Here is a 26,621-nt window from a genome sequence, read left to right as displayed (position 1 = left end):
GGGAGTTTTTCCCTTTGATATACAGATTTTTCTTTGTAAGAAGTTTAAATCCTCCGTTTAAATTTAGGAGTTTTGGCCACAGTCTCGATTCAGGATGTCGCAGCCTCAGGACACAGCAAATAATGTTTCATAGGTAACCAAATAGTTACACTTCACATGTCAGGGAAGAGATAAGGGTAGCAGTACCAGGCAGGCCAGCGAGCAGTGCCCCTGCCAGGACCTGGACAAGTCTTTGCCTCTGGAATAGGCTGAGCGTTCCTCACTGAAAACTTACCCGGATGCAGCCACATCCGAGCACAGGCGAGGGCAAGCACCCGCTTCCTCTTCTTGTGTCACCCAGAGAGGGCTGAGCTCGGACAGTCTCATGATGACTAACCATCTACTTCCCCTCCACTTGTTTTCCCAGGAAAGCTGGAAAGAACAGGGCTGATATGTCAGGAAGGTGTAGAGCAGGCGACAAGTACTTAGATATGCAGCCATGATGACAATTCACTTAGGACTGTCCTTAGTAGTTTTACTTCTGTAGAAAAGGGACCCGTCTTACGCAGAAGAATCCTTTTAATTCCTCTGACAATGAAACTATAGAAATCCAAATACCATCATCTGTGTAAACGGATTTCAGCCTCAAATTCAGCGTCAAATCTGATGACAATCATCCCGTGCATGGACATGAGGATACAAAATGCATGTGCCATGGAAATAAAATCCACTGTGGAAATAAGTAGCTGTGGTTAGATACAACCTTTTTATCGTCTCACCACCCTGGCTATTAGAGGTTGGTCTTAAAGGGGTTCTGCAGTTTGTGTAAACTGATGATCTATCTAGAGCATCTGATCGGTGGGGGGGTGACACCCGGGACCCCCACCAATCAGCTGTTTGAGAAGGCAGCGGCGCTCCAGGAGCCTTCTCACTGTTTACCGCAGGCCCAGTGACATAACGACTAGTATCAACTGGCCTGGGCGCAGCTACAGTTGATACAAGTCGTGACGTCACTAGGCCTGCGGTAAACAGTGCCGATACCTTCGTACACAGCTGATCGGCGTGGGTCCCTTGGTGTCGGACCCCCGCCGATCAGATGCTGATGATTTATCCAGAGGAGAGATCATCAGTTTAAACAAACAGCAGAACCCCTTTAAGCAAGGAAACCACCCTCTATGGCAGTGATGGTGAACCTTTTAGAGACCGAGTGCCCAAACCGCAACCCAAAACCCACTGATTTATCGCAGAGTGCCAACACAGCAATCTAACCTGCATACTACAGTCCAATATAGTATATCTTCCATGTACTTTATCCTTTAGCTATAATAGCAGGCGTACATTCAATGTGCTGCCTGTGATGCTCATAGCGCGCCCTGTGCTGATGAATGGCAGGAAAAGTCTAAGGCATATTGGTACACCATAGACTTTTTCCAGGAAGTAGGTGCCCACAGAGAGTGTTCTGAGTGCCACCCCTGGCACCCGTACCATAGGTTCGCCACCACTGCTCTATGGGTTCTACATGTTCTAACAGAACGTTTTAAAGGGAGAAGTGATTATTCAGAGCAGATCATCTTTACCTTTTACAAGCTGGTCCACCTCACCATTACTTATGATGCCAGAGAACGTTTCACCCACTAGACCACTGTTATTTCAGGCAGGTACATATTTAGGTACCCTTTATTTCCTTGCAGCGACAGATGAGAAAATGCTCCTTCTACTGAGATTCAATTCCCTACAAAGGGAAGAGAAGACTGAAAAAGCAATGGATTTACTGCACATCAAAGCCAGACATTTAAAAGGCCTCTGCAGTACAGCTAGCATCGGGGATTAAAAAGCGTGCCGGAAAGAATGTTCTTTCCATAATCCTACATAATTAATGTGGAGCATTTTCAGTTTGTGTTAAATACCTAACATGCAGCAACAAGCTGTTTGCTTTAACCTTCTTTAAACGCAGCCTCACCCTAAGCACACTTATGAGGCAGCATTTCAATGGCCTGGGACGTTCAATGAGACAAGAGGGCACAAAGGACGGATAAAGGGGTAACTCAAATCTTAACCTTCACCACCACTTGCTAAGATACCAGGACTTGTAGGTTTGGCTAGGAACACAACAAGCTTCAATTTAGCATATACAAAATGTATCCAAAAAACTCCATTAACAGAGGCCAAAAGAGTGTATTTCTGGTCTCCTTAAGGGCAGCATAGCTTATTTTTGCAGCATGGAATAGTGTCCATTCAAAGTTATACAGTAAAGAAAAGGTTTTTTATTTTACAGTGGGATCATATTAACAATGCATTCAACTGAACTCCTATATAGGAGGATGCGTGGCAGCTTTCCGCAGCAGGTAAGAAGAGACCCTCCGAACATACCTCCAACCCAGGCTCTTAATTCAGTGTGAACAGAGCATTATCTGAGCAAAGAGCTTTGCCACGTCCTGGCCCAAACTTCATCCTATTACACTACTTGCTGAATGACTCCATTGCTTTGATTCTTTATTCACTTCACATTCATATTTAAGTCAAGATTTACACCTAATTACATACAGATTAATTGCAATCAAAGCTTTACTTGGTTCTAGTTAAACACAGCATTAAGTAGTGTAAATGTAATTATAATGTAATCATTTGGTCCTTATATCAAAGGTCTCACTTGCCATAACCAGTTGGAAACTGCCCATGATCAGTGAAGTTCCAGTAGAAAAAAACTGAATTGCTAACTGGTTGCTAAAGGTCAAAGGATAAGAGGGTTGAAGTTCACTCCCACAACAGTTGCCTAATATAACCTATGAGCGCCTCCCATATTAGGATGTATGATGCCCCTTTTTTTACAGGCATATTCACATGGCCATTCTCCGAACAATAGAAGTCTACAGGCATAGTCACATGGGCGTTCTCCAAACAATAGAAGTCTACAGGCATAGTCACATGGCTTTTCTCCGAACAATAGAAGTCTACAGGCATAGTCACATGGCCGTTCTCCGAACAATAGAAGTCTACATGCATAGTCACATGGCCGTTTTCTCAGAACAATAGAAGTCTACAGGCATAGTCACATGGCCGTTCTCCGAACAATAGAAGTCTACAGGCATAGTCACATGGCCGTTCTCAGAACAATAGAAGTCTACAGGCATAGTCACATGGCCGTTCGCCGAACAATAGAAGTCTACAGGCATAGTCACATGGCCGTTCTCAGAACAATAGAAGTCTACAGGCATAATCACATGGCCGTTCTCCAAACAAAAGAAGTCTACAGGCATAGTCACCAGGCCTGTTCTCAGAACAATAGAAGTCTACAAACATAGTCCCACAGCCGTTCTCTGAACAATAGAAGTCTACAGGCATAGTCACATGGCCGTTCTCCGAACAATAGAAGTCCACAGGCATAGTTACATGGCCGTTCTCCGAACAATAGAAGTCTACAGGCATAGTCACATGGCCATTCTCGGAACAACAGAAATCTATGGGAATATTCACATGGACATTTTTTTAATGGCCAGTGGATAACGGCCAACAAAAATTGGACATGTCCTATTTTTGCAGTTTTCGCAAACCAACAACCCCAATACAATTGAAGCCGTTTTAAGAGCAATTTCTTAAAAAGCATTAGTTAAATGGCCGGTTCAAACACTTTTGCCATTTTTACCAGCCGTTTTTTTTTTAATGGTTGTGTGAATGTACCATAAGTTAGCAGGCTGTTTTATGATAGCCTAGGTCTTCTGCCCCATAAACAGAATACATGCTGCTGAAAGTGAGAACAGTGAAAGTGGGAAAGTCCAACAAAGCCAAAAAAGCTTACTATCAATGAACTATTCCAATACCAATAATATACTAGGGAAGAGCTGTGCAAGTGATTTCCCCATACTTAAGCACTGAGGTTCTCCTAAGATGGCATATGGATGGAATTTCATTCATCATTTAATGACTAGATGAGTTGTAAAAGCCCTACAAGTTCATTATTAAATAGGTTTTCCCAGAAAGAATGCAGGATAGGTGTTTAAGTGCCCCCCATATTAATAAAGCAGCAGTCACACATGTGCACTGCCGGTACATTTAAAGATTTAAGGGACCTACCCCTTCCGGTGGAACCCTTTAGCAATGAGACACCCATGGATAGGTGATAAGTGTTTTAAAAAAAGCAGTTTCTTGGCAGCAGACCATGCTATCCAAACACTGCGCTGCCCAAAAACAATGCAGCTGTAGCCATCACCCATACTGTGGAGAGCTTCATCCTTTCTGATAACTGGCTGCTGGTTGGAGCGTCAATCCGGCATTAGCTCATATTAGGCTCTGTTCATATTGCACTTGACTCACGCTTGTTTGTAGTATTTCTTGACAGAAGAAAAGCTACACAGAGGCAAGTGCTTGATGAACGGAGTCCTATCATATATGCCGAATGTAGTTCACGCATCTGTTTCTGAATGGATCCCAATATATCACAATGGATACCTTTGATTTATAATGAGATTAATCAGATTTTGTTTGGGATCCAGTGTTATTTACAACAAAACTTGCACTGCAGACTGAACTATTCTTGCTGCTAAAATCAGAGGCGACCATGACGGAAAAAGCTAATGTGAACAGGGCCTAAAGGGCATACTCATGTCCCACACACCTTAAAGAGTTAAAATCATGAAATGAGTAAGGAATTCAGTGACATGGTAGTTTCACATTTTTGTTATGTACTGGGTCACGCAAGAACGATGAATATGACATGGCGAATGGCTTCGACTGCAAAACCTCAATGACATTAATTGTTAACTGTCACATCCACATAGACGTGGATAAGTTATACACATAGGGTCCCAGTTAGGACCAAAACTGCACCCACGAGGGTACATTTAGAAGTTTTAGAAGGGGAAGATCTTGTGTGATAACACATGTTTACTCATCGAAACCTCTTTAGATATTTCAGTAAAGACTTCTTTGGTATCATAAGAGAGGACAATCCAACAGCAGACAGGCGGCAATTACTGTCCTATCCGCCATAGCCCTCGGCATCAGTCCCTTCTGTGATGGCAACAGAGAGGAATGATGCCTTTCATGATTCATCAAAGTAATAGCTACAAACAAACGCTGTTACGTAGCCCCGGGGGCTCTCTCTAGTGTTGAGCGGCAACTGGTTGACCTCGTATCTGTCTGCTAAGCCTTTGCTTTGGACTTGCAGAAGCTGAACCCTAATGAGTCAATCCAACGAGCTAGCAGCCATGTTGAATTTACAGAGGTTAACCCCTTAGTCACTCACCTGGATTGGACTAATACTGTGTCAACTTATATAATCAAACCATAATAAAAATAATCAAATAATATAACCAAACTGATATTTAACCTATAATAAACATGGCTGGAAAACAATTGAGTGCACTATAGTCTACATGACAGGGGCACAACCTGCAGAACGGGAGAATCAAGTCCCGTCAGATGGCAACTCTGTTCTGTTTTCCCTACCATGATTATAGATAGCATTGTGGGTCTAAGAAAATATATGTTTGCTATCATGTATCTTTCATATCAGAATGATAAGGCGCTATGTGGGTGAAGAGATGGGTAAGTGTTAATGGGTACTTGTTAGGCTGACATGGTTGTAGGGGTGCACAGTAAGCCTTCACTGTTATGGGTGGGCTCTATGCGACAGACACTGCGATGGGGGACACTGTGTTGCTATCATTGTTATGGGGGACTATTATATGACTGTCATTGTTATGGGTCGGCATTGTGTGGCTAGTACTCTTGGCCTCAAGAACCCAGCAATTTTTATTCTTTTTTTTTTTTTTTTTACTCCCTGCCTTCCTAGAGACATAACGTTTTATTTATGAAGGCTTGTTTTTGTGGGACAAGTTATACTTTCTAATGGTGCCATTTTATTTTGCGTAAGATGAAGTGGGAAGCTGGAAGGAAATTCCAATGGGGTGGAATTGGAAAAAAGCTGCAGTACCATTACCATACTATTACCAGTAGCACTATTCAGTGGTGTCAGAGGTCTCCTGCGCTAAACCTCAGTAAGAGCCGCTTGTCCCCAGTGACCCCTCTATATGCTTTGCCTTATATATACTCTCTGACAGGGTGATTGAGACTAACCCGGTGTGGGACTCCGTTTCTGAGCTCAGATTGGGTGATCATTCGAGGTTGTCCACCTCCTCTGATTATTACAGCTCCCTCCGGGGTGAAGCGTCGAGAGTGGGTTCTGATATACAAAGATGGGATTTTGAGGTTACGTGCAGGAGGTTTAAGGCTACTTTCACACTTGCGTTCGGGGCGGATCCGTCTGGTGTCTGCACAGACGGATCCGCTCCTATAATGCAGACGATGGGATCCATTCAGAACGGATCCGTCTGCATTATCTTTCAGAAAAAATTCTAAGTCTGAAAGTTAGTCAGATGGATCCGTCCAGACTTTCCATTGAAAGTCAATGGGGGACGGATCCGTTTGAAATTGCACCATATAGTGTCAACTTCAAACGGATCCTTTCCCATTGACTTACATTGTAAGTCTGGACGGATCCGTTTGGCTCTGCATGGCCAGGCGGACACAACCGAACGCTGCAAGCAGCGTTCAGGGGTCCGCCTGCTGAGCGGAGCGGAGGTCAAAAGGTGCCAGACTGAGGCATTCTGAGCGGATCCGCATCCACTCAGAATGCATTGGGGCCGTACAGATGCGTTTGGGGCCGCTTGTGAGAGCCTTCAAACGGAACTCACAAGCGGAACCCCGAACGCAAGTGTGAAAGTAGCCTAAGTCATCCAAACACCTTCCGATAACGGATCCCTCATGGTTGTAGACCATGGTCTTATTACCAAAGTTACCACCTAAGAGCCTTTCACTGATATACAGACAGATCTTAGAGAAAAGAGATGATACACCTCCCTCTTACTTGAGAGACTGGGAAAGGGAACTAGGTATAAGGTTGGAAGAGTCTAGTAGATCCTTCATACTGTCACACTCACATGGATTTTCCAGATGTGTCAGGGTGCAAGAGAATTCACTCAAAACTCTCACTAGATGGTATTGCATGCCTGCATTCCTATATAAAATTCACTTAAGTAAATCAAGTGACTGTTGGAGGTGTCTGGAGGGTACAGGCAGCCTATCTCACATCTGGTGGTCCTGCCCGAAAATCAGGCAGTTTTGGGGCACCGTTGAGGACATCATTAATAAGATTTGCCCAGGTCACTTAACACTCACTGCTCCACTAGTATTGTTATGGAAGCCCGAAGGCAACTTCACTCCCCATAAAAATAACTTACAGACACATATGATTATGGCTGCCAAACTACACATCCCAGCGCTGTGGAGATCTCCAGACCCGCCAAGTGTATCCTTGTGGTACGAGAAAATGAACCACCTGTGCGGAATGGAGGAGTTGGGGAGTTGGGAGACTCATAACAGACAAGGTTTCCTAAACACTTGGCAACTATGGTTGACACATATCGAATTACAGCAGAGGAAGGACAGTCACTCTGATCAGAGTGATCAGGGGCCTCCTGATTAGAAATTAGGGTTTAAGGGTTTGCTAGAACCTCGGGAACAGACAAGTCATGGGCCAAACTGCTCTTTCCTACTACACCATTCTGTTGGTATCTGAACAGAAGAATAATGTGTGAAGTATATAGCATTAAGCAGTATTTTTATTTAAGCTTATGTCAGGCTTGCTTATGGCGTGACCATGCTCGACTTTTCTTTTTTCATTTTTGTTGATGTTTGACATGCTCAGATATTGGAATCAAGAATTTATAAGAAATCGTAAGATTCACAGTGCGTGATAAGTTAGGTCGGAAGACTCTTATTACTGATTTTGCTATAGGCTATATTTGTGACTCAAGATGTATAGCTCTATTGACCAGTTGCACTGGTTCTGACTTTTCTACAGATCTAGTGAATCTGTACCTATATGCTTTCTGTTGTTGATAAACAAAACAAAAAGAGAATGATAAAAAAAATAAAAAAAAGTTGCAATTCCGTCATAGCTGACCTTTTAGCTTTATTCTCCAGGACAGTACAATTAAAGTCATATCACTTTTATACAGTTTTTCTTGTGGTTTAATAAAAAAAAATATGAAAAAAAAAAACAACTTCTCTTTGCACCGCCATATTCTGACCCCTCTTTTATATTTACATCTACAGAGCTGTGAAAGAGACCATTTTTTGTAGGGCAATCTGTAGTTTTTAATTATACCATTTGAGGCGTGTATGACTTTTTAGACAAAAAAAAACCATCCATTTAGATTTTTTTCCATTACAGCATTCACCATACGGAATAAATACATTAATATTTTAATAGTACGGGCATTTTGCAACCCGGTGATGCCAATGGTCTTTATTTATTGTTTATTTTTATCGCAGCCTATGGGAGATTTACTGTGTTCCTCTGGACATAAGAACATTGTTATGCCAGGCCTCGGATCCTTAACAATGCCCGAGGCTGCCATAGTAGCAAAACAGCTCCCTCATTCTCAGTGCAGGGGAATCCTTCGGCCCCGAAATCATCTCCATTAATCAAGTTTTTTAACAGATTTCTCACCACTTAGAATTTATCCTTCACGTCTTCCAACTAGGACACTTCGTTTTTCACATCCTCCTCTTCCATTTTTTTAAAACTGAAAAGGAAATACACCTAGAACCAGCTCGGCTCTAAATAATTAAAGCCTTTTCTATTGACTCAAGATGCGCTTGACTTGCACCTATAAAAAATACACTTTTGCTCCTAGCATGTCTGTATGCCTCCCATTATACCAATTAGACTTCAAGCTTTGATGGTCAGCGGCTCGAGCCGCCTTGTGTTATAATTTACTTGATGTTTTTATTCCCACTTCTCTACAGGAAAGTTTGCTTTTTCTAAAGCTCCGAAAGCCCCTTTCCGCATTAATGTTCAAGTACTCACATAAATACATGCATAAGTACAAGGTACCAGAACGTTATTTTGTTGGCAACGCTAAAGTTCGTTTCCAACATATTAACAGTTCTGCACTTTTTCAGTACATTTCTTTTTTGGGCTCATTTTAATACTTTGGCTCCATTTAGTTATTGGTATAATTTAATAAATCTTCTCAGCATAAATATCTACCTAAATATAATTTCTACTACAAAACACATAAAATATTGGTAAATAAGGTATAGGTTCATGTCCACACATTCTCTGTCTGTTTTCCAGAAACTGCACCACAATTGTCCACGGTCTGTGAATGGAGCTGCAATAACAGCCCATGAACAAGAATGGCGCTGTTTCTGAAAAAAGACCTGAACATTTTATAAGTTTATTATATAATTTGGACAACCGCTTGAACACTGCAAGATTACGAGGTCAAGGTTAAGTAACTATGTGACTGTACAGGGTCTTACCTTTTTAATCTTGCCGCTTTTGGTCCCAACAAATACCACGCTGTAGTTGTTGTAGACGTAGGAAGCCAGAGACGTCATCCTGTCTCTGCTTTCTGTATAAAGTGTAACACCTTCAACCAAGTTCAGTCCTCCCAAGGGTTGGTTAATATCCAAACCACAAAAATTGTCATCAATGGGTACCGGCTGAAAAAAGTAAGAAGAGATGAACAATGTATAAATGATACATTCTGATAACAGAAAACATTCAAAAGGGGAGGACAAGCTATACACGGAGATGTTAAATGTCACACAAAATCACGATTGATGTTAAATTACGTCAGGTCTAGATTCATGCAGACCGAGTGATCCTTCTGGTAATCATACTCTCTAAACATAGACAGATCTGGCACTGCTTTTTCCAGTGAGGAAAAAAGAAACTGGCATTATAAACTGCCGCATCATACCATACCTTTCTTTCCCCTGCATTCATACATAACAAATTCAATTTCTCTTGAGGCTGGGCATGCACTTTATCAGACAGCCGAATGCTGATTTCAGACTCAATCAATGTTAGACCAACCATACACATGCACACTTGGTTTTGAGGCGAGCATGTATTCTCAGTGGTATATTTCCTTTAAAAACAAAAGGATTGGGCATGTTGAAATCCAACAGACTAATCCTTCTTTCGCTAAACATCTGCCATCGGGCTGGAGTCTGCTGATCCTACCAAAATCAACGGGTTTAGATGAAATTCCTTTTGCATATGGCGAGTTTAAAGGCTATGTACACCTTCATGGGCAATTTTACTAATTTAAGACTAAAAATCTTTTTTTTAATTGGTCTTTGTTAAAAATATTGAGCTGTTCTGTCACAAAAGGTTAACTGTTTTTATAGCTGTGTGTATACTAGTTTCACTTTGTGCCGGTCATCTAATAACCCTTATCTCTAAATTACTAAGAGGTCATAAACACTTTCTTATAAGATAAGGATCAGATTTTATAAGGTCTGAGAGCAGAGATAAGGAGCCCCTCAGCTAGCTGTCTGATGGAAAAAAGAAAAAAATCAGATTCTGCTAGTAGAGCATCTCAGCTCTGTACAGAGAAAAGCACTCCATATTTTTAATATAGACCAATCAAAAAAATGATTTTAGCTCACAATAAGTACAATGCACTAATAAATAAATTTGCCCCAAAAGGTTTACATAGCTTTTAAGTCAATGACATATTGGTTGTGATAGTAGTCTTGCTAAAATATCTATATAGCAGTGTCCTAGTGGCATCAGATCACATCTTGCCTGTGAATTGCACCTAAACCATTGTTAGTCTTCTCAAATGACCATGTTGGCTCTACCTAGTGTGGGGATTTGCTCTGGTAGACAGGCTAGCGGATGCAGTACAGAGGCAACCACAAAGACTTTAACTTAAACAGTTCAGTGTTTTATTCACACATAGGGAAAAACAAAAAGTAACGGTATGCAGTCTATGTGTTTGTTCACACCATAAAAAGTCCACAAAACAAAAGCCTTCACCTGGTAAGCAGTTTTTCCACCCGCAGTCCACAGCAGGCTTTAGGGCCTGTTTCCCAGCAGGCGTCTCTCAGCCCTTTAGCACGGCACAAGTTCTCAGTTCCAAAACACACAGAGACTAACAGCGCTCCACTGTCAGATGGAGGATAATCCACACCCAGCTAAGACTGCTGGCTGGGTTTTATATAGGCCAATAAAGACCCGGCCTGGAGCGTGGGGAGAAGCCACCCACCTAGCACTTTGGCTACTCCCAGTAAGAGCGGCTTTACAGCCACACTAACAGCAAACAGTGTCAGTCAGCACTAGCTGCCACTGACATTTAAAACTACTGGCTCTTATCTCACCGAGGCCAGGAATCTCGGTGACACATACCTTCCATCAATGACGGCCCCTTGCGCCTTCCTACACTAGTTATGAAAAAGCTGTTAGTTATTTCATATATCTATATATAACTTTTTTCCACATTCTTTGGAATATAATAATGTCAAATGGTTATTTCTCCAACATTTAAATGGACCAGCAATTATTCCTGGCTGGTACAGAACACACTTACTTATAACCTTTAAAACTACAAAAAAAGTCAAAAGCAAAAAACATATAGTATAATGAATAAAAGAGGCACAATGGTATATGAGGCATCACATGCAGTGATAATATAATGAAGGCGTGTAATTTACAGGAAATATGCCATTTAGGATGCCCACAGACACTGAACTGAGCTTTGTGAGAGAACAAGCAGTTCCTGCAGTCGCACATAATTCCTTTAATTCGAGGAGATTGATGACAGTGTTTTAACTAATAAGTTGCAGAAACATGGTTTCCTCTACAAATTAGATTCAATTGCAGAGCCAGATTTCAAGAGCAAGAGTTTAATATCCAAAAATGTCAATCTAGATTCATTAGCCTTCTTAGTAAATCAAGTTTTTTTCATTATAAATGGCACATATAGAGTCAATAGAGTTCTGTTTACTGCAGCAAATACCGTACACACTGTGGAAAGAAAACCAAGACTAAATACTCCATGAGGTCTTGGTGATACAGCTCATCTGGGGGCAAGGATGTTACTTGTGCATCATGCAGGGATTTAGTGAGGGCAACCAGATGCCCCTACACCTTGAGGCTTGGCATATAGTTCACAAGGTACGGTAAGTATATAAAAGTCTGGCACTGTTAAAAAAAAACTCCAAGTTATATTAATGTCCATATTGAACAATATAAGTCATTACTTTCAGTTTACGCATTTCAAGCAGTATACACCCTTAAAGAGACTATACTGCTAAAAATGTGTAAGCAGAAGGCTTTTTTTAACAGAGGAGTGCCAGCATTTACCTCGTAAATACTCCATGACCAAGTGTATCGTGTATATACTATATGACTAGGAGTACTAGTAAATACCAGCCTCTCTCATTCATCTATTCTCAAGGCTCTTCCCTTCAACATACAGAGTCCAATGTTTTGTATTCTGCTAGCAGACAAAATATATGCAGACACTAAGAGGCAATTACGGTATATCAATCCTGGAGCTAACACAGTGCTTGTTATCTGACCAGCAATAAGAACTTTCCTAGAAAACAACCTAAGTAAGATGAAGGCTGCTTGAAACACTTGAGTGCATGTTCTCTGCAGGTAAAACCAAATCAAGATTCAACTGTCTACCACCTCTCATTGAATAGTGATGGAGATGGTTGGTCTGGTGTGTGTCTTTACAGGGAGTGCAGAATTATTAGGCAAATGAGTATTTTGACCACATCATCCTCTTTATGCATTTTGTCTTACTCCAAGCTGTATAGGCTCGAAAGTCTACTACCAATTAAGCATATTAGGTGATGTGCATCTCTGTAATGAGAAGGGGTGTGGTCTAATGACATCAACACCCTATATCAGGTGTGCATAATTATTAGGCAACTTCCTTTCCTTTGGCAAAATGGGTCAAAAGAAGGACTTGACAGGCTCAGAAAAGTCAAAAATAGTGAGATATCTTGCAGAGGGATGCAGCACTCTTAAAATTGCAAAGCTTCTGAAGCGTGATCATCGAACAATCAAGCGTTTCATTCAAAATAGTCAACAGAGTCGCAAGAAGCGTGTGGAAAAACCAAGGCGCAAAATAACTGCCCATGAACTGAGAAAAGTCAAGCGTGCAGCTGCCAAGATGCCACTTGCCACCAGTTTGGCCATATTTCAGAGCTGCAACATCACTGGAGTGCCCAAAAGCACAAGGTGTGCAATACTCAGAGACATGGCCAAGGTAAGAAAGGCTGAAAGACGACCACCACTGAACAAGACACACAAGCTGAAACGTCAAGACTGGGCCAAGAAATATCTCAAGACTGATTTTTCTAAGGTTTTATGGACTGATGAAATGAGAGTGAGTCTTGATGGGCCAGATGGATGGGCCCGTGGCTGGATTGGTAAAGGGCAGAGAGCTCCAGTCCGACTCAGACGCCAGCAAGGTGGAGGTGGAGTACTGGTTTGGGCTGGTATCATCAAAAATGAGCTTGTGGGGCCTTTTCGGGTTGAGGATGGAGTCAAGCTCAACTCCCAGTCCTACTGCCAGTTTCTGGAAGACACCTTCTTCAAGCAGTGGTACAGGAAGAAGTCTGCATCCCTCAAGAAAAACATGATTTTCATGCAGGACAATGCTCCATCACACGCGTCCAAGTACTCCACAGCGTGGCTGGCAAGAAAGGGTATAAAAGAAGAAAATCTAATGACATGGCCTCCTTGTTCACCTGATCTGAACCCCATTGAGAACCTGTGGTCCATCATCAAATGTGAGATTTACAAGGAGGGAAAACAGTACACCTCTCTGAACAGTGTCTGGGAGGCTGTGGTTGCTGCTGCACGCAATGTTGATGGTGAACAGATCAAAACACTCACAGAATCCATGGATGGCAGGCTTTTGAGTGTCCTTGCAAAGAAAGGTTGCTATATTGGTCACTGATTTGTTTTTGTTTTGTTTTTGAATGTCAGAAATGTATATTTGTGAATGTTGAGATGTTATATTGGTTTCACTGGTAAAAATAAATAATTGTTTTTTGTTAAGTTGCCTAATAATTATGCACAGTAATAGTCACCTGCACACACAGATATCCCCCTAAAATAGCTAAAACTAAAAACAAACTAAAAAACTAAAAACTACTTCCAAAAATATTCAGCTTTGATATTAATGAGTTTTTGGGGTTCATTGAGAACATGGTTGTTGTTCAATAATAAAATTAATCCTCAAAAATACAACTTGCCTAATAATTCTGCACTCCCTGTATGACTGTTATTACTAGAGTACCAACTGCGTGAAGACATGTTCTACCTGTTGTTGAGGATGACATCCAACTGTCTCAAAGTCAATGGTCTCTCTTCTTGTACAAATGAGCAGAATGGGTTTTTTCTTGTAAAATAAGGACATGTCCACAAGTATGGGAAATTCTGTCGAATTTCCATTTGGAATTAGGCAGTGAAAATATGCAGTGTGTTAGGCTTCTCTCACAATTGAGCTCTGGATTGACTATATAATAGGGTCAGTTCACTTTCCATTTGAGAGTCTACTTTTTTAGAAGAGAAAAAAGTCCAGCATGCAGGACTTTTCTCTTACAATTTTTCTTGAAAATAGTTACGGAGGACTTGAAAAGAGCCTCAAGCGCAGATTTAAACAAGCCACATGAATGCTGTTTAAAGGGCTTCTGTCACCCCACTAAAGTGATTTTTTTTTGGGCTAGTGAAATTAGTTATATTGCGATATATGACAATATAATTGTGTTACTTACTTTGATCCAGCAGTTTCTGCAAAAAACTAAGTTTTATAATATGTAAATTCGGTCTCTACCAGCAAGTAGGGCGGCTACTTGCTGGTAGCTGCTGCAGAAATCCGCCCCCTCGTCGTGTTGATTGACAGGGCCAGCCGGGATCTCCTCCTCCGGCCAGCCCTGCCGATGACGTCTTCTATTTCGGTGATGTCATCGGCGCAGGCGCACTGAGGGAGTTCTGAGGAGACGAGCCTCCTCATCTCAGAGCGCCTGCGCCGAATCAACACAGGCGCGCGATTTTTGAAATGCCGACAGGGCTGGCCGGAGGAGGAGATCCCGGCTGGCCCTGTCAATCAACACGACGAGGGGGCGGATTTCTGCAGCAGCAACCAGCAAGTAGCCGCCCTACTTGCTGGTAGAGACCGAATTTACATATATTAAAACTTCGTTTTTTGCAGAAACTGCTGGATCAAAGTAAGTAACACAATTATATTGTCATATATCGCAATATAACTAATTTCACTAGCCCCAAAAAAAAGAATCACTTTAGTGGGGTGACAGAAGCCCTTTAAACGCATGTGATCAACTTCTACACTTAAACTGACCTATGGTGCAGATTGTTTTCTGATGTGGATTAGTTGCAGATTTTTCGAACAGAATTCAAATAGAAATCAAATTCTCAAAAACAAATCAGAGCATTTGTAGATTCATAGCAAAATCTACAAGTGCAAAAAGTGGTTAATAAAAAACTGTATACTCAGCTTCCCAGTCTTCTGCAGCTCATGTGGAGCGGCTTTCATGGTCCCACTGCAGGTCTCCACTTCCTGGCCCCTTCTAATGATGTGCTGTTTCAATAAGTGACCCTTACAGTCAATTACAGACTTCAACAGTCACATCATCGCTGGAGCTTGAGCTGGAGGCACAGGGATCGGCCTCGACACTGGAGCGGCAGAAAAGATGAGCATACTCAGCTGTTAGAATCCTGCAAATCCTTAGATGATTTTGCAGTGGAATCTTAGCCTAAATGTAAAGTTAAAGGGGTGACCTGAGATTTTGATAGAGATGACCTATGCTCGGGGTAGTTCATCAATATCAGATCGGCGGGGTTTAATTCCCGGTACTCTATCAGTTGTTTGAATAGGCCACGGGGCTCCAGCGAGCGCTATGGCACAGCTGCTACCCAATGGACAGTGAAGCGCACGGTATGCTGCGAGGAGATTGCAGCACTCACCGCAGCACAGGTAATCTGATACTGATGATCTATCCTGAGCATAGGATAGCCGCAAAACCACTTTAACTCTTTCAAGGATAAATGTAAATCTGTTAAATCTCTCTATGTATGCACACTCTATGTCGATACTATATAATATATATGTAGTACAGAAACAATGGATTTGAAGAGACTTATATAGTAAATTGATTTAAATAGAAATCCATAGAAAACTAAGCTTGGGAAAAAATGTCACCTAAAGCAAAATCCACAAGACACATTAAAAGTCTGTCAGGGGGATTATAAGTGGAGCTGCCAGCAGCCCAATAAAACGTCAGTATGACGCCCATTATGTCAGGGCTACTGACAGGATGAGGAGGAAACGGCCACAGTGTCACTTTAAATCTCTGCCTGTGTTTTCTCTGTGAGACAGGTGCTAAGTCTGATGCATCTAGCACAGTGCAGCATATGGGGGAGAGCCTGTCTTCCCTGCTGCTTCTCCGAATGTCAGTGGATGGAGAAATATTACTAGCTGCAAGTTCACTCATTCGTGTATTGATCACAATCTATTCCTTTGCTGACTATAGAGAATACAAATGACAGCCCATAGGTTGGATAAAACCATGGAGGCCACACATTCTTTCAAAGATCAAAATCTCAAATAATGTCTATGACCGACTTTAGTAACTATGATATACGGTAATCATAATCTTAATCCGCTCCTATCTTCATTCATATTGAGCAATTTTGTTTGGGCTTGTTTAACATATTTGTCCTTTTCTGCCAACCTTTTCTGTCTAGAAACGTTAGATAAAAATAAGAAATGGGTGGAAATCATACTTCATAATATTACAGGAGCCAAAGCCTGTATTAGAGATGGAGAACTGGTCAGTGACTATAAGGCCTTGCAGCTTTGTACTACAGAGCTATAGGCACTCCATGTGCCGGAATATGGTGCGATATGTCTTATGACCAGCCTGGCTCTATCCCATTATATTTGAGCCATCCTTCAGAAACATACAGCAGGTGTATACCCTAATACATACAGTGGATATAAAAAGTCTACACACCCCTGTTAAAATGTCAGGTTTCTGTGCTGTAAAATGAGCCAAAGATAAATCATTTCAGAACTTTTTCCACCTTTAATGTGACCTATAAACTGTACCACTCAATTGAAAAACAAACTGAAATCTTTTAGGTGGAGGGAAGAAAAAAAAAGTCAAAATCATGTTATATAGGAGTCAGCAAACACCTGCCATCATTTAAAGTGCCTCTGATTAACCCCAAATAAAGTTCAGCTGCTCTAGTTGGTCTTTCCAGAATTTTTCTTTCTCACATCCCACAGCAAAAGCCATGGTCCACAGAGATCTTCTAAAGCATCAGAGGGATCTCATTGTTAAAAGGTATCAGTCAGGAGAAGGGTACAAAAGAATTTACAAGGCAACACAGTGAAGACAGTCATCATCAAGTGGAGAAAATATGGCACAACAGTGACATTACCAAGAACTGGACGTCCCTCCAAAATTCATGAAAAGACGAGAAGAAAACTTGTCTGGGAGGCTACCAAGAGGCCTACAGCAACATTAAAGGAGCTGCAGGAATATCTGGCAAGTACTGGCTGTGTAGTATATGTGACAACAATCTCCCATATTCTTCATATGTCTGGGCTATTGAGTAGAGTGACAAGACGAAAGCCTTTTCTTACGAAGAAAAACATCCAAGCCAGGCTACATTTTGCAAAAACACATCTGAAGTCTCCCAAAAGCATGTGGGAAAAGGTTATGGTCTGATGAAACCAAGGTTCAACTTTTCAGCCATAATTCCAAAAGATATGTTTGTCGCAAAAACAACACTGCACATCACCAAAAGAACACCGTACCCACAGTGAAGCATAGTGGTGGCAGCATCATACTTTGGGGCTGTTTTTCTTCAGCTGGAACTGGGGCCTTAGTTAAACTAGAGGGAATTATGAACAGTTTCAAATACCAGTCAATACTGTCACAAAACCTTCAGGCTTCTGCTAGAAAGCTGAACATGAAGAGGAACTTCATCTTTCAGCATGACAACGACCCAAAGCATACATCCAAATCAACAAAGGAATGGCTTCACCAGAAGAAGATTAAAGTTTTGGAATGGCCCAGCCAGAGCCCAGACCTGAATCCGATTGAAAATCTGTGGGGTGATCTGAAGAGGGCTGTGCACAGGAGATGCCCTCACAATCTGACAGATTTGGAGTGTTTTTGCAAAGAAGAGTAGGGAAATCTTCCCAAGTCAAAATGTGCCATGCTGATAGACTCATACCCAAAAAGAGTGCTGTAACAAAATCAAAAGGTGCTTCAACAAAGTATTAGTTTAAGGGTGCACATACTTATGCAACCATATTATTTAATTTTTTATCACAGAAACCTGACATTTTAACAGGGGTGTGTAGACTTTTTATATCCACTGTACATCCAAAGTAGGCAAACAGTGGCATACATTGTTCCTAGGCTCTCATTTTAAATATCTATATGGCTACTTTCACACTTGCAGCAGCCTTTCACGGCAGGCTGTTCTGGCGGGGGAACAGCCTCTTGGATGCGTGCTAACGCAAGTCCACCGTGCCGCTGGAAGTCCGCTCTAGCCCCATTCACTATAATGGGGGCAAGACAGAGGTCTGGCCGCAGCAAGGCAAACATGCCGAGAGGAGGCCGGACCAAAATTACAGCACCTCCGGTTTGTAGTGAATGGGGCCAGAGCGGACTTCCGGCGGCACGGTGGTCTTGCGGTAGAACGGATCCAGCAGGCTGTTCCCCTGCTGGAACAGCCTGCAGGAAAAGACTACTGCAAGTGTAAAAGTAGCCTACCATAAGTTTTTTTGCGGGATGCTGCTACATAGAAAACCACAATCAACACTTTTCCTGACAGTTTCAAAATGTGAAAGCACTTATACCAGCCAGGATGTCATAAGGCAGTGATGGCGAACCTATGGCACGGGTGCCAGAGGCGGCACTCAGAGCCCTCTCTGTGGGCACCCGCGCCTTGGAAAAAGTCTATGGTGTACCAATATGCTTTAGACTTTTCCTGCCATTCATCAGCACAGGACGCACTATGAACAGCACAGGCAGCGCACTGAATTTAGGCTATTAAGCTATTATAGCTAAATGATAAAGTACATGGAAGATATACTATATTGGTATTCAGGTTAAATTGCCGTGTTGGCACTTTGCGATAAATAAGTGGGTATTTGGTTGCAGTTTGGGCACTCAGTCTCTAAAAGGTTCACCATCACTTATAAGGCATCTGTCAGGTGAATGGATATACTTAGAATATCCGTACACGGATGCAAATGCAGTGCAGACATAGTCAGAGATTGCACAGATGACCTGTAACTATAAAGAGAAAGATTTGGGTATCCTTGTAGATCACAGATTATATAACAGCATACAATGTAAATCAGCTGCTTCTAAGGCCACCAGGATGTTGTCATGCATTAAACAAGGCATGGACTCGCGGGGCAGGGATGTAATATTACCACTTTACTAAACGTCGGTGCTGCCTCATCTGGAACATGCACTTCAGTTATGGGCACCATCCAAAGAAAGGATGCTCTGCAGCTGGAAAATGTACAGAGGGGAGCAACTAAACTGATAAGGGGCATGGAGGGTCTTAGTTATGAAGAAAGATTTAAAGAATTGAATTTATTTAGTCTTGAGAAGAGACGTCTGAGGGGGGACATGATTAACCTATACAAATATATAAATGGGGTATATAATAAATACGGTGAAAAACTGTTCCATGTAAAATACCCTCAAAAGACAAGGGGGCACTGCCTCCGACTCCAGAAGCGTCAAAGCTTCTTTACTGTAAGAATGGTGAAGCTGTGGCGAGCAGGTAAACAATAAAGGGAAGGCTGTGCTTGCATGGGATGCCAGGTGTCGGATCCTCGATTGATGCGGCATCTTGCAGCACGCCATAGGATGGTATTACGTAAGAAGTTTTAATACCAATGGAGAATTTCTAATCCACATTATGCACTTCATGATGATTGGCGCTGGGGTGAGCGCAATTATGTAAACCCTGTCTATTGGTGCCATGTTTTAACCCGTAATTTCACTGATGTATTATGGCTTGAGAAAGGCTTGTAATATGTTTTTACGTATAGACTGGAATAAATATGCAAGTTGAAGGCGCTGGCTATATCCTTCTTATTTCTATCCTGAGAATAGGTAATCAGTATTAAAATCCTGGAAACCCCCTTTAATTCCCATCCCCACCTATCCCTTGCTTGAACCTGATGGCCTTACGGACCGTACTAACTATGTAACTATGTCACACACTTTTTATCCCTGTTGTTTGCTGCTTATTTAAACCATGTGTCCTTTTCCTGCAAAAACAGATTCAAAGCCATTAATCTCGTAAACCTCTCTCATATTTTGAGACTTCAAGAGCCTTATCGCTGAATCTTAGAATAAGTCAATTTGCAGTCTAAGAGGAGAAAAACTCTCCCCATTGCTTTGTGAACCAGACAAAGATAAAATAAGCAGCAAAAGATTCCATGTGGAGTAAGGGAGCGCATCTGATAAGATTCGGCAAACTTAAAGGGGTACTCCCATCACAGACAATGGGGGCATATCGCTAGTATATGCCCCCGTTGTCTGATAGGTGCGGGTCCCACCACCCACGCCTACAATGAGAACGGAGAGGGGAAATGAACGGAGTGTGCACTGCGCCAGAGCAGCCGCCCTCCATTCATTTCTATGGGGCCGAAAATAGGCCTCGCATGCACAGTGCGCTCCCATTCACTTCTATGGGAGCAGCGGGGAAAAGCACTTGGTGGTGGACGGACACTGGGAAATTCGGGGTCCTTTAGCCACAGCTCTCCCCTCTCCGTTCTCGTTGTAGGTGCAGGTCCTAGCGATATGCCCCCATTGTCTGTGATGGGAATACCCTTTAAAACACATATGCCTTGGGTTAAGGTGCATTTAGAAGTACCAATAATCGTCCAGATTATCGGGAACGACCATTCCCGTGAACAGTCGTTCCCAATCATTTGGCCGTCTAAATGTGTCGCCAATCACCCGATGAACGAGCGAAAAGCTAAACAGCGATCTGCTGCTCAGAAGCCATGATTCTGTATGAGGATGAGGGGTCGTTATAGCCATTCCCCATCCTCATACAGTAAAGGAGATCGCTACAAGTAAATGTGCGGTCTCCTTCACTGAACGAGCAGCAGACTGTTGGGAAAGAACGCCCGTCTAAATCCACCTTAACAATAAAGGAGAGATTATTGCTGATACTTCAGGGCTACTCAGTCTCTTAATGTAGTGTTCTGTGGACACAGTAAAGCCAGTGATGTCATAAAGCTGACATCATCAAATAGCTACCTATGTCATAGTGCTTTCTAGAAAATAGCACGTGTATGAAAAGTCAACCACTGACACGTGCATACATATTTTGTAGCTTTGTGACTGAAAAAATCTCTAGTTTCTCAGTTGCATAATGGGAATTGAAAAAGAATTATGGAAAGTGTACTTCATTCTATAATTTTGCTTGTTTTCTCAAAAACATCCTTTAAAAAAGAATTTATTTAATTGACTAAACTAGCATAAAACCCCATCTGTCCCCAAATAAACTGCCCAAAATGTGCTAATTTACTATGTTAAGCAAAGCAGACAAAAAAATATATCATATTTAACCGTTTCCAAATTATCAGCCTTTCTACATTAATTGCAAATTCTAGAAAGGCAGCAGCTGGTATTAACACATTGCAGCTGGATCCATGCTGTCCCTTAAAGTCTATGGTGCCAAAAAGGTGATTGGGCACAGTTCACTGAAAAGATTTCCAGGGCAACGACAGAGAACCATATTGATGACAAAATGATTATGTAAAGAAGCTGCCTATCATGCCATACCCTAATATAAGGGCATATAGCATGTCGCTAGGGTTGGGGCCAAAAATCCACCCGCATGCTGTTATACAGCTGGGGTTTCGCTTTCTAAACATGGCTATGTGAAAGCTGACAGCTCTGTAAATTACCCGAGATGAGTCTGAAGATGAGTCCGGTGGCACTGGGAAGCACTGGGCACATGTCCTCAGCTCCATCTGCCCAGTGCATATGCCTCAGATATCTCCAGATATCTCCAGCAATTTACAAGTTCTTTCACAGTCCAACGCCGAGACGGATGGTTTTATTATAGATGTTTGAAAAAGTAAATCCTGGTAATTTACTGGCCCCAAAGCTAATGACATTTTCCTTTTAAAAATATGGCTAAGGGATACCAAACTGGGCCTGGTAGACATGTTTACATGGTAGCTTCATTTTAGTGTTAATCTATGAACGTTCGCTTGATGTCTACAAAAGTATGTTGCTTTGCCATTGGTCTTTATGTGAAATGACACTTGGAAATTATCATTACGATCAGTTATGCCCCATGTAGGCAGGCCTGTAGAAAAGTGGCACAACTGTTTGCTGGAGAGCCACTGTTTCCCGTACACAGGCTGCTGTTTCTCGGTGCAGATTGTATGTACTTTTAGAGAATCCTTCAGATGGTGAGATGTACATTTCCGTGCACTTTACCCATTAATGGTCTGCCTGTGCTTCGATAATGGTGACATGTAAATGCAGCACATTCCTGTTGCTCCACAGGTACTGTAGTTTGTTACCTGTTTGACAAGAGTTAGGTAAACACTTATTACGGCCTTACAACATGTCACTTGAGGAGAACAATGCCGACTACTTGACTCGACAAATCAGTGCAATGCCTTGGCTGAGCTCTCCGGCCCCGCCGTGGTTGCTTCATGTTAACATTCTTGTGGTTTCATTAACCGGCTTAATGTAATCATCATCTTTATAACAGTGGAGTGATCTCTCTCCCAAAGTTCATGAACTGGTTGCATGTAATATACTGATGGCAGACATGGAAACCAAACCCTTAACACAATACAGACTATGTGACATGCTAGCGTTAAGAAAACATCAATCTCTACAGAAAAGCTTCAGGACACATTGATAGAAATCCGCTAATCACTTCAAATAAAAGTAGAGGAATCAAATAGAACTCTGTTTTGCTTTCAGGATGACCTCCATTCCCTTAAGGCCCCCATTACACATAATACATCTTTTTATTTTATTTTTTTGCAAGATTTGTAAGAATTTGGGCACTGAGGGCCTTAGGGGAATCATATATGTACCTCCAAATAAGATGGTATGCACTTAGAGCCACATGGAAGTAAATGTAAAGCCTTGAATTAAAGGGGGTTGTCTCACCCCCATCTGCTTGGCAGGTATTTGGCTGGTCTTAGACTATAATATTTATGCTATTTTTCTTTCATGCTCTCTGGAGCGGGGTTGTTATTTGCGAAATGGGAAGGATTGGGGTGGAAAAAAAATTTGTAAGCAAGCAAAAGAAGGTTCCTATAGGTGCTTATATTTTCAGTTGTCATGTTTCCTTTCCAACCTGTTCACCCACTAGAGATGCTAAGCTGCACATACCCAAGGGCTATGACCTACAGAAAATAAGCAATATACATAGTAAGCACATTTTTAAGAAAATACACTTACAGCTTTAGTGCACTGGACAGCCTTTCCAAGCAGCCAGTTTAGCTCCAGATTTCCTTCTCCCTGATAACATGACTGAAGTCTCTCTTTAATGAGAGCATTGATCGTCTTGATGGGAAAGACACAGAGTGTGGAATCATCGGGTGGATTGTGATACTGTTTTTGGCCTTTAGAGAAGATTGCAAAAAGGACATCATCCCGCACTGATATTTTCAGAGACCTAGCCAAGGTGGCACCTGGTTTTGTTAGATAGGCGGCTTGCAGTAGCCTGTACTCCACCCCGTTCTTTGTGCATCCAATTGGTAAGGAAACATAAGAGTGAAATTTGGGATCATTTTTGCATAACCGTACAATTCGGGATGTGTAGAAAAGGTCATTGGCTGAATTACTAGAAATACCTTCAGGAGTTTCTGGCTGCACAGTGAGGAAATAAACATAGTTGCCACTGGCAAAACCATAAATGTAAAAAATATCAAAATGAGAGACCAAAGCAAGAGTATCAGATGGGATCTTGATGAGGGACGACACAAAGTCACTGTACAGCTCATAATCCAACATGGTAGACGATTCTGGGTCCCTAGGCAACTTGCGACTTGAAAGTGTAGGAAAATAATCCTGTTTGCCATCTACTGCAGTTCCAATGAAGAGTTTGCCATCCTGACCTTCTGTGTGAACAATCACGCCATACATTGTACCAGTTTCATTGACACTAGAGAGGTAGTGCTCTTTCTTATGAGATGGTTCTACCAGTATAAAAAGGTCATCCAAACGTAAAAGCTTACATACACCCTGGTACAAACTACCACATGCCAACAGCCGATTCTCCGAATAGTCAATGATTAACAGCTTGTTCACATTGTTGGTCAGTGTACGAGGTTCACTACATGGCTGAACGTTCTGAGGAGGGTAGCAGGATTTGTTGTCCTCTCCAGGACCGGTGTTATGGGACACCAACAATGTTAAGTTTCCTGATAGCTTATAAATGCGATTTACTGCGCCAACGTAGATTGCCCCTGTGCTCTGGTGCACTGTGAGATGACTAAAAGTCCAGTCTCTTTGCTCGGCATGAAATGTGTTGGTGAGGGAAGCACCAGGAATTTCTAAAGACAGCATGGCCAAAACCAGCAAGACCACAGAAGCTGTCTGACTGTGGTAACGGGAAGATTTCTCTGTCCACCTCTTTAACCGCTGCTGTTCCATGGTGTTCGATGAGGAGAAGGAAGAGAAATGGAACCCAATCTCCCTTTGGTATTCAATGCCTCCAAGAGTTTAAGTCTTCTTTACATGGTTCTGAAAGACAAGCAAAGAAATATAATTACCATGTATATAGCATTTAAATACTGCAGCATGTTATACTATCTATAATATAAAAAAAAGAATGACTGCAATCCAATCCAGACAATATAATGACTGTAATCTCCATCGCCATAGCCAAAATAGATCATTTTAAGCTGTTTTTAGCATTATGTTCCTCCAGCTAAGCAGGTCTGGAGCGTTCACATGGTGCTTGTGCCTATTGCTTGCTAGCGTGGACCTAATCGGGAAATATAGGACAGTATCTTCATATGGGCACCTTTACGAGTACAATAAAATATAATTTCTATGGGTCACTGCTTTCCTGCTACTGTGAAGTAGAAAAAAATTGAAAGCCTTGCAAACAGATTAACACTTCATGTCTACATCTAACAACTGATGTAGAGGCTTCCGCCTCTGATCTGATGAAAGGAACATCATTGCTTTGCATCGAGAGACACTCGATTGCTAATATCAGACATATGTTCAGATCATTGCAATAGACAAGCAATTATTTGGGTAGAATTTACATAACGATAACTGATAAGAGACACATTTACATGACTGGCGTCTGTGCTTAGTTTTAGGGTGCATTTCCAGTCTTACATCAGAAATGACATCGATAGCTGAAGTTTGGCAATTATTGAAATTATTTTTCCACCTACAGGGATACTGACATTTCTGCAGAAGTGAAGGCTGTGAGGGCAGCCATACTGGTGTCCACTTTTGAATATCTAACTATTCTGTATAAGCTTATAATAATAAGATAAGAATAGCAAGTAGCATAGACACTGTATTCCCTGTCTTCTACTCCTCCCCAGTTCTTCCATATATGTAGCAGGTTTGAGATATTGGGAATACTGTCCAATAACAGTGGCCACGCTAGATAGCTGTCAGGTGCATGCTCATTCCAGTGCCCACCCCGCCGATATGTGCATGCTCGGTTTGGCTGAGCATGCATGTGTTTTCAATAAGGAGAGGGGAATAAGCCATTGCCAGACACCACTTTTCTCCTGTAAGAACAAAGGACTGGGCATGTTGAAATATAATGGCCAATTCTTCTTTTCCTACATTTGCCGTGATGCAAAAAATGGCATGCATTAGAAATCGGTGGGTGGGACATTGTTCACGTATATGGCCACTTTTAAGGAGTCATTCCACGAAAACAAATGTATCACCTTTGAAGAGGATAGGATGAAAGATCGCTGGGACCATCACGGATCACAGAGTGTTGTCTGACCTGCTCCCCTCCACTCTCTGCAGTGCCTAAGGGACTGATGAGGAGGTTCAGCACTGTCCTTAGCTATCTCCATTAGGGCCCATTCACACGGCCGTATGAACGGGTCCACACCTGTTCCGCAATTTTTCAGAACAGGTGCGGACCCATTAATTTCAATGGGGCCGCAAAAGATGCAGACAGCACACCGTGTGCTGTTCACATCGTAGTTCCATTCAGCGGCCCCACAAAAAAGATAGAACGTGTCTTATTCTTGTCCGCAATTGTAGAAAGCACATGGGCCGGCATCCGTATTTTGCGGATCCGCAAAACACTACGGTCGTCAGAAGGAGCCCTTAGTCCCATATATTCTGATCCCACCAACAGTGCACATGGGTGCCCTTAAAACTTCTCCAGAAGTTGGGCTCAGGACTCCTGTTCTGGCCATCGTGGGGGTCCTAGCGTTCATAAATTTATGACCCAACCTGTGGGTAGGTGATGAAGCCCACTTTACGCCGTACTAAATGCTGGTTTTCTCACTCCAAAGTGTTTATGTTAATTTTCTATTGAGTCAGACGCTCAAAGACATTCATCAAAGGATTAGTTGACAATACAGATAGTGACTTGTGACCTATTGAATTTATAACTTCAATTTACGGCAAACGATTCTACTTGTCACACGGGAAAACAAAGGCAATGCCACGGTGTATTGCAAAAGGCAACAGGCTGGCTCTATAACTCTCACACCTCTCCCCTCTCGGCAGTCTCTGCTAGTAACAGGTGTTACGCCGCGTATCCCATTTAC

General features: G+C 42.1%; 1 protein-coding gene across 2 annotated transcripts in view; it reads right to left on the bottom strand.

Annotated features, from left to right (window-relative positions):
- Positions 1 to 26,621, bottom strand: part of PLXNA2 (plexin A2) — a 295,441-nt gene that overhangs the window by 230,521 nt on the left and 38,299 nt on the right. For both annotated transcript variants that reach the window (XM_044288340.1, XM_044288339.1), the window contains exons 2-3: positions 23,311 to 24,597; positions 9,310 to 9,492 (exon numbers count right to left, since the gene is read on the bottom strand). In XM_044288340.1, coding sequence (XP_044144275.1) covers positions 9,310 to 9,492; positions 23,311 to 24,507 — 1,380 coding nt within the window. In that variant the 5' untranslated portion in view covers positions 24,508 to 24,597. The remainder of the gene's footprint in view (positions 1 to 9,309; positions 9,493 to 23,310; positions 24,598 to 26,621) is intronic.

The sequence above is a fragment of the Bufo gargarizans genome, chromosome 3 (genome assembly GCF_014858855.1).
Source record: "Bufo gargarizans isolate SCDJY-AF-19 chromosome 3, ASM1485885v1, whole genome shotgun sequence".
Lineage (NCBI taxonomy): Eukaryota > Metazoa > Chordata > Amphibia > Anura > Bufonidae > Bufo > Bufo gargarizans.
Note: the sequence above shows the minus strand (reverse complement) of the source record. Positions and strands in the feature narration are given on the sequence as shown.